Source organism: Benincasa hispida, chromosome 8, assembly GCF_027475165.1.
Source record: "Benincasa hispida cultivar pf3 chromosome 8, pf3_genome.v1.1, whole genome shotgun sequence".
Taxonomy (NCBI): Eukaryota; Viridiplantae; Streptophyta; class Magnoliopsida; order Cucurbitales; family Cucurbitaceae; genus Benincasa; species Benincasa hispida.
Genome location: NC_143485.1, coordinates 31,761,124 through 31,769,908, shown reverse-complemented (window position 1 = coordinate 31,769,908; position 8,785 = coordinate 31,761,124). Strand labels below are relative to the sequence as shown.

At 33.8% G+C, this 8,785-nt stretch overlaps 1 protein-coding gene across 1 annotated transcript; it reads left to right on the top strand.

The window, feature by feature from the left end:
• Positions 1-437: 437 nt before the first annotated feature.
• Positions 438-6,519, top strand: LOC120083093 (Glycosyl hydrolases family 31 protein). Its single transcript, XM_039038646.2, has 5 exons — positions 438-827; positions 3,029-3,738; positions 4,336-4,566; positions 4,723-5,369; positions 5,505-6,519. Exons 1-5 carry the CDS (start codon positions 565-567, stop codon positions 6,390-6,392), a joined length of 2,739 nt encoding a protein of 912 aa, XP_038894574.1. The 5' UTR covers positions 438-564; the 3' UTR covers positions 6,393-6,519.
• The last annotated feature ends 2,266 nt before the right edge of the window (positions 6,520-8,785 follow it).

Sequence of the window (8,785 nt, the reverse complement as noted above, 5' to 3'; positions counted from 1 at the left end):
TTATTTATTTATTTAAAATCAATAAAATTTTTGTATTTATATTCAAATTTTATATATTTAATATAACAAAATAGTATTATTATTATTTTGTTTATTTAATAATTAAAAAAATTTAAGATAATTATATAATGAAATAAATTTTTAAAAAAAGTAAAAAAAAATTATAAAAATAAAACAGTAGCTTATCGGGGACGGGTGGGGATACCGTCCTCGTCTCTGGTCGGGGACTCGTTTTTAATCCCCGATCAAGTTGGAGATTTTTCGTCCCAATTGAGGTGAGGACCCGATCCCGTGGGGACTTTTGCCAACCCTAGCCATTGCAAAATTATATATATATATATATATATATATATATATATTTATTTATTTATTTATTGGAAGCCGGCATTGTTATTGGCCAAATAAAATACCACGTTTCGGAATCGAAATAATAAATAAAACCCAAAAATGGTCAACAATGGAGAGTGACATTTTGGAATTAGAAGATAAGATGAGAAATGACGTCCAATGTCCAATGTCCAATGGACCTAACCTCACTCACACACACTTCCCAGTGCGACAACGATGGGGAGTGGTTCCAAAGCCATGAGGACACCATTTTCTCAATCTCTTCAACCTCCTCTACTTTTCCCTGCCCTCCTATTCTTTCTTTTCCCTTCCTTCTTTCCTAATTTAGTTGCTGGATCTCTATCCGCCGTCGGATATGGATACCGAATCAGATCCAGCCACGTCGATCCCGCCGGAAAGTCGTTGACCGCCGATCTTGACCTCATCAGAACCTCCCCCGTCAATGGACCTGATGTTCCCAGACTTACCCTCCAAGCCACGTTAGTTTCTTCTTCTTCTTCTGCTTATTTTGTTATTATTTTACTTTCATTAAATTTACGATTCTGATTAATGTATTTTATTTATCTTAACTCTTTTTTTTTTTTTTCGTTCTGTTTGAGATAGAGGTCGAAATGAGAGAAATATACCTTTTAATTAATGTATTTGGAATGAGTTGGGAATAAATTCAAATGCTTTTTAAACCGAATCAAATTTTCTAAAGCACCTTTATTAAAAAAAAAGTTGGTATTTAAATTGTGTACGTTTAGATAATCCTAAATTTTTTAAAATCTTAATAAATAGAAAATAGGATTGTTTTTAAATATAGAAAAATGAATTAAAATCTTTATAAAATATAATAAAAGTTTAGAATTATAATAGATGTTGATAAACACTAATAGAGTCTATTAGTGTCTATCAACGTCTATCATTGATAATTTTAAAATTTTACTATATCTTGTAAATATTCAACGGTTTTATCCTTTGAAATAATTTTTCTAAAAAAATACTTTACAAAATTATGTTGCTTTGAAAACTATTTTCTGGAAAATAGATTATTATAAAAGAAGGAAAAAACATATTTTTTTAATTTATAAAATCTAACGAGATATGTTATCTATAGTATATGTTTTGAAAAATGTAAAATATTGTACTTAAAAAGAAAAAATATATATATAATATAAAAACATTTTTATTGAAAATATCTTATCCTACAAGTTTTTTTAAAGTTATTGTAAATAGTTAACAAAAATTTAGGTGTAATTGCAGCGATCTCTTGTGCAATCTATGCGGTACTCAATACAAAAATTAACACATGTCAATTTTTATTTTTATTTTACTTTTTGTGGATAGAAGAAATAGAACCTAGGTTGCATTAAGTATTGTAGAATATTTAGTTAAGCTTGTTTGAAATATTTTTTTAGTTTTAAGACTTTTTTAAAAATTACTTTCAATAAAAAAAAAATTATATCTTTTCCATTAATTACTATAAAAAAGTTTTTTTTAACTAATTATAAGTTTTTCTTAAATAACTAAATTACAAATCCATTAATTTTTATATTTATATCTAATAGGTCTCTAAATTTTCAATTTTGTTCTAATAGATACTAACATATTTGAAATTCTTATAATCGACCCATTAGACACTTATTGAATTTTATATCAATTTGAACCTTAAATTTGAAATTTTATATCTAATCATACTCATTTTTTAAAAAAATAAATAATGTTAAATAAGTCTAGGACCTACCATAAATATATCGGATACAAAATCAAAACTTTAGAAAAACTAGTAGATACTTTTTAAAATTTATGAATCAAAGAAACACAAATTTAAAAACTCAAAGATTAAATCGAAATCTAAAATAATTAATTTTCAACTAAAACTTTAATTTTAAAATCAAATGCTAGAGTATAAAAGAAATAACAATTCAGTTTTAACTTTGGGAACAAGAAATAAATTATAAAATATATCCCTAAACTTTATAATTAATTTATTTTAAAATGAGACTATACTTTCAAAAGTTGTAATAGTACCCCTTACATTTTATAAATGCTTCAAAACTATTATTGGTGCATTAGAATTTTGGAGGAACGTTAAGACTTGAAACGAGTATGAAAGTGTCAGGTCACTCCTATACTATTTTAAATCTAATTTTCATCCAATATTACAATGAAGTTTTTAAAGGATAATTTGAAAATGGTTATAAGAAGATCAACGTAAATATTAAACCTTTGTAAAGAATATAAATATATTTTTAAATGAAATGTACAAGGGTATTTTTTGTAATTTAGCCAAGAACAAATAAATAAAAAAGGAATACCTACTAGATTTCTAGATTTTAAAGTGTTACACTTTTAATTACGTTTTGAGTTTAGTTTTAATTTAGTCCAACTGTTTTAAAATGTTATAATTTTACCAAGATTTGAGTTTTGTTTTAATTTTGTCCATTTATAACATTTTGAAATTTAGAGATTAAATTAAAATCAAATTCAAAATTAAACAAATGAAAACTAAAATCTTATTTTTTATTATTATTATTATTGGAGCAATAAGAAAACTAAACCTAAAGCTTATTATTATTATTACTATTATTTTACACTAAACCTAAAGCTTAGGGATAATATATATATATATATATATATATATATATTTCTTAATAAATAAAAAGTTACAAAATAAATATGGAATACGCCATTGCAGGTTTGAAACCAAAGATCGGCTGAGAATACGAATAACAGACTCAACTCGTGAACGGTGGGAGATTCCAGACCAGATAATTCCCCGTCGATCGAGCTCCCGTATCCGTTCCTTGCCGGAAAACCATGTTGGCTCGCCTAGAACTTCTTTCATCTCCGATCCAGCTTCTGACCTCATTTTCACTCTCCACTACACCGCACCGTTCGGCTTTTCCGTGCTCCGGCGATCGTCCGGTGATGTTCTCTTCGACACGTCGCCTGATTTATCGGATTCAGAGACTTTTCTTGTCTTCAAGGACCAATACATTCAACTATCTTCTTCGCTTCCTAAGGACAGATCCTCTATCTTTGGCATTGGCGAGCAAACCAGGGAGTCGTTCAAGCTCATGCCGGATAAAAACAAAACTCTAACGCTTTGGAACGCCGATATTGGTAGTGTGAATCTTGATGTGAACCTCTACGGTGCACATCCTTTCTACATTGATGTCCGGTCGCCGTCTGGAGATGGTAAAGTTGCGGCAGGGACGACGCATGGAGTTCTGTTACTGAACAGTAATGGTATGGATATTATATACTCTGGCCATAGGATTATGTACAAGGTTATTGGTGGAATCATTGATTTATACTTCTTTGCGGGTCCGTCGCCGATTTCGGTGATAGATCAATATACGGAGCTTATTGGGCGGCCTGCACCTGTGCCATATTGGTCGTTTGGTAAGTATTCCTATTGTCTTGATATTTATGTCTGTGGGATTATTTTGAGATTTCATCTACAACAGCAGTTAGTTTTTGAATTTGTGCATCAAATCGGAAAGTTCAATTTATATAGAATAGAAGATTTCCCGGATCGGTGATTTGTCCTGGTTCTTTCCTCTAGTTTTTGCAACATCAAGTTAATGATTTGATCCTGTGGCTTTTAGAAAGACACTGAATTTGAATAGAAACTGATATTTGTACATTTGACTTTCAGTTCTTTAATCGAGTTTTTGCTATTTGAAAGAGATAAGGAAGATACTTTTCAATATTGCTACTTAAAGTGAATTCAGACCGAAGTGAACTAATTCTAGCTAATTGCTTGTAAAAATCACTTTATATGTTTGGAATTCAATACCATGTGGGAGTAAGGAGATTCGGGTTTGACCTCATGGTCGAGGGAATGCTCATGTTGACACTCTAATCACTTAATTAAAAGGAAAGCACATCCATTCATTTACACTCTAATTTATCTTTCAGTTTGAGCTATTCATTTCTTTTTTCTAATCATTCTATGCCACAAATAATAAATAGTAAACTAAATATTCTTGTGTGAAGGTTTTCACCAATGTCGTTATGGCTACAAGAATGTTTCTGATCTTGAGAGTGTAGTTGCTCGATATGCCAAAGCCGGTATACCTCTTGAAGTTATGTGGACAGACATTGATTACATGGATGGATATAAGGACTTTACTTTTGATCCCGTCAATTTTCCCGCGGAGAAGATGAAGAAATTTGTTGATAATCTTCATAAAAATGGACAAAAATATGTACTCATCTTGGATCCTGGTATGTTCTTTAGCAATGCAATCTTTCTCGTATATGGAAAATGGAAGTATTTCTTTCCTCTTCCCTTCTTCCTTATGTTTTGATTTCTCGACATATTTCTGGCCCACGCGCAAGGCAACTGCTCATGTATTTTCTTATACTTTTATTGTTATGCAGGTATTAGTACAAATAATACATATGGGACATTCATCCGAGGGAAAAGAGCTGATATCTTTATACAATACGACGGGGTCCCATACTTGGGTGAGGTTTGGCCTGGACCTGTTTACTTCCCTGATTTTCTTCATCCAAACAGTGAGAATTTTTGGGGTGGTGAGATTCAATTATTTCGAGATATTGTTCCATTTGATGGTCTTTGGATTGATATGAATGAGATATCAAATTTTATTACTTCTTCAACTAGCCCATTTTCTAACCTTGATAACCCTCCTTACATGATTAATAATGCTGGAGTCCGACGTCCCCTTAACAATAAGACTGTGCCAGCATCAATTCTTCATTTTGGTAACTTGACAGAGTATAATACTCATAACTTGTACGGTTTCTTAGAGTCAAAGGCTACTCATGCCTCATTAGTGAAAGTAACAGGCAAAAGACCATTTGTTCTGTCAAGATCAACTTTTGTAGGCTCTGGGAAATACACAGCACATTGGACTGGAGATAATGGTGCGACGTGGAATGATTTACGGAACACAATTCCCTCCATTTTGAACTTTGGACTCTTTGGAATTCCAATGGTTGGTGCTGACATATGTGGATTTTCCGGAGATACGACAGAAGAGCTTTGCGGACGTTGGATTCAGGTGCAAGCTTCTCTCACCATTTTATCATACTAGACAATGTGTTGGAAGATGTTGTCTACCAAAACACTGAAGTTTGGCTGTTTTGGTAGGAAAGATTACAACTAAATGAAATCAAAACTTGTTCAACCTTTGCAGTTAGGTGCATTTTACCCATTTGCCAGAGATCATTCTGATAAAGGATCCATTCGCCAAGAGCTTTATCTTTGGGATACGGTTGCTGCATCGGCCAGGAAGGTGCTTGCGCTTCGCTATCGCTTACTTCCTTACTTCTACACTTTGATGTACGAGGCACACAAAAAGGGGACACCAATTGCACGCCCTCTCTTCTTCTCGTTCCCTCAGGATATCAAGACCTATGGAATCAACTCTCAGTTTCTACTTGGAGAAGGTGTATTGGTTTCTCCAGTTCTGAAGGAGGGAGCTGTTTCTGTTGATGCATATTTCCCTACAGGAAACTGGTTTAGCCTATTTAACTATTCAGAGTTAGTGGCTGTAAAGTCAGGGCAACGAATCACTCTCGACGCACCTGCAGATCATATAAATGTGCACGTCAGGGAAGGAAACATTTTAGCATTGCATGGAAAGGCGATGACAACGCGAGCAGCCCGAGAGACTGCATATGAGCTATTAGTAGTTGTCAGCAATGATCAAAGCAGCTTCGGAGAGGTTTTCTTGGATGATGGAGAAGTGGTGGAAATGGGAGCAGAAGGAGGTAATTGGAGTTTGGTAAGATTTTATAGTGAAGCAGTTGGGAGTAAGTTAGTAGTCAAATCTCAGGTTATAAATGGAGGATTTGCTTTGAGCCAAAATCTGATCATTGACAAGGTGACTTTTGTAGGCTTTGAAAGGCCTAAGAAAATGGTTGACCTAGGTTTAAATATAAGCAAGGGAGTAAAATTGAATGGAAATTCAACCATCAGAAAAACTTATAAGTACTTTGCCAAGGTTATGAATGTTGAGATCTCAGGCCTATCCATTCCTATCTGGGAGGAATTCATGTTGGAGATGACACCAATAAGTTGAATGTCCCAACATGTTATAGTATGTTTTCTTAAATAAAAGAATTATTGTTCATCAATGACATGTAGGTATTTCACATGTAATACTAATAGTATGTTTTCTCAAATGAAAGTCTGATTAGTTTGGATAAGTACTTAATATCACAATAGCTACTTCTGTTGCCTTTTGTACTCTTATTATTAAAAGGAAACAAAAGGAAAAATAATACAATTTTTGTCTCTAGGTTTTGGGATTAGTTTCCATTCGGTTTTCAAATTTCAAAATGTTACACGTTTGGTTTTTAAGTTTTGAGTTTGATTTCAATTTAGTCTCTAGTTTTTGAAATGTTACAATTTTATTATTGAGATTTGGGTTTTGTTACAATTTAGCCTCTATGTTTCAAGATTTATATTTTTAACCTCAAATTTTCATTAAATACTTACTTTCCGTCATTGGCATTAATTTCTATTAATCAATGTAAAATAATTATGAAGTGAAATTTTAAATTTAATCTTGATATTGATGAAAAATAGTATAACTTAATTAATTATAATTCTTATAGTTCTTATAATTCTTTTAAATTAATTAATAGATATTATATGTGAACCTTGAACCCTGTTTCCCTACTTAAGTATGACTAATTAATGTGCTAAGTGATTGATGGTAGTATTATACTTGTTGGGGAACAACTTGAGAAGAGAGGAACAAAGAAGAAATGTTTTAAGTGTTAAGCTTAAAGCTTTTGAGTGTTAAGCATAAGTAAGCATGGTTAGAAAAAGGAAAATTTGGCTAAGTGTTGAAGCCTAGATGCATTGAAGGCTTGATGATCAAGGAAGTGTGCAGTAGCCATATTCGTTTTTTGAGGTTAGGATGGGTGCAAGACTTGTGTTGAGGCAAGGAGTAGGCGTGTTGGCTAAGTGATGGTTGAGGATGAAACCGTGCGTTGAGCGAGGACTATGCGCTGGCCAATCATTGTATTGAGGTTAGAAGCATGGACGAGTGCAACAAGGGGCAAGATTGCCTTAGGCACAATAGCAGCATAAGCGTGTGATGATCGGACGAAGATGGCATGCAAGTAAGGCCATGCGATGGCCACATGACTAGGCGATAGCATGAGGAGGCCCTGAAGCATGCGTTGGCCGAGTATGGTGAATGCGTCCGAGTGAGCTGAGTTTGAAGGATGAGCCATGCGTTGGTGATTCGTGAAAGCCTTCAGCTTAATCACAGACCTAAGTGGGCCAGCTATCGAGGTTAGGGAAATTAAACCCATTTAATGAGCTAGCTGGCGTCTTAAGTATGAGTGAGGAATGCAGTTCCCACCATAAAATGGAAGATTCACTTTAGGCTCTCGGTTTAGCCATTCTACTCATGCAAAAGAAGAAATTCCAAAGCTTATTTGAAGGTTGATGAGTGTTGTTGATGTCCCTAGACTGCCGGAAGAAAACTCCTAAGAAATCAAGTTGAAATCTGAAGATTTCTTCAAGAAGGTCAAGCTCTCGGGTGAATGTCAACAAGGTGTGAAGATTGAAGGTTTTCGGACAGACCAAGAAGAATTTAAAGCTCAAATTTTCAGGTAAGCGAGTTAAGATATTTATAATCAAGTTTGTGGAAGGAAAATTTTCCAAAATAAGGTATGCAAAAAGAGTTATTCGAGCTAAAAGTTGAATATGGAAAATTTAGTCGAATAAGTAGGCAGCTGCGTCAATTGAGCAAGCAAGCAGCTCAACTAGCCAGGCAGAAGTGTTGGTGGGCGCGCATGCAAAGATAGGTTGGCGCAAGGCGTTACGCGAGTATGCGCGCGAAGTGGTGAGCACAGACGTGCTGTGGTATGCGAGGAAGCACGCTGATGCATTAAGGCAGCATGCATTGGTGCATGAGTGAGGCGTGAGTGCATAACTGTTGCATAGTGCAAGGTGGTGCTTGTGGCCAATAGTCTAGCAATATAGCCCAAGGTATTTTCTAAAAGTTGAAAGCATAGGTTCGACATGCGTTGAGATGGGAGTTGATGCTCTAAATTAATATTAAGCTTGTTTAAGTAAGTTAGGCTCACAAGGGGACTAATAGCATTGATAAAAAAATGTTTATGATTTCCACAGGGTTAATACCAATAAGGAAGACTTATCAACCCTAAGAAGGACGTCCAAGGTTGTGAGTGACATAATTCAAGTACATTATAAATGCTTTAGTGAATGCATGTTTTAAGAAAAAGTTATTGATACATGTTTTTAATGTTGGTTTTACAAAAGAGATTTCCAAGCAAATTAGTTTTCTCTAACGCATGTTTAGTTAAGAAAGATTTATGAAAGCATGATTTAAGCATTTATATGCTTTATGTTCATAAAGCATGCGTTAGTAGTTTCCAAGATATATGATGAAGATGTTTTAAGTATATGATTTAAGTTACTTATGCTTTCAAA

Bases quoted from the DNA above. Each gene is read 5' to 3' on its own strand.
- LOC120083093 (XM_039038646.2), top strand. From the start codon at position 565: ATGGGGAGTGGTTCCAAAGCCATGAGGACACCATTTTCTCAATCTCTT. The intron at 3,739-4,335 runs GTAAGTATTCCT...TCTTGTGTGAAG, and splicing joins TGTGCCATATTGGTCGTTTG to GTTTTCACCAATGTCGTTAT. The intron at 4,567-4,722 runs GTATGTTCTTTA...ATTGTTATGCAG, and splicing joins TGTACTCATCTTGGATCCTG to GTATTAGTACAAATAATACA.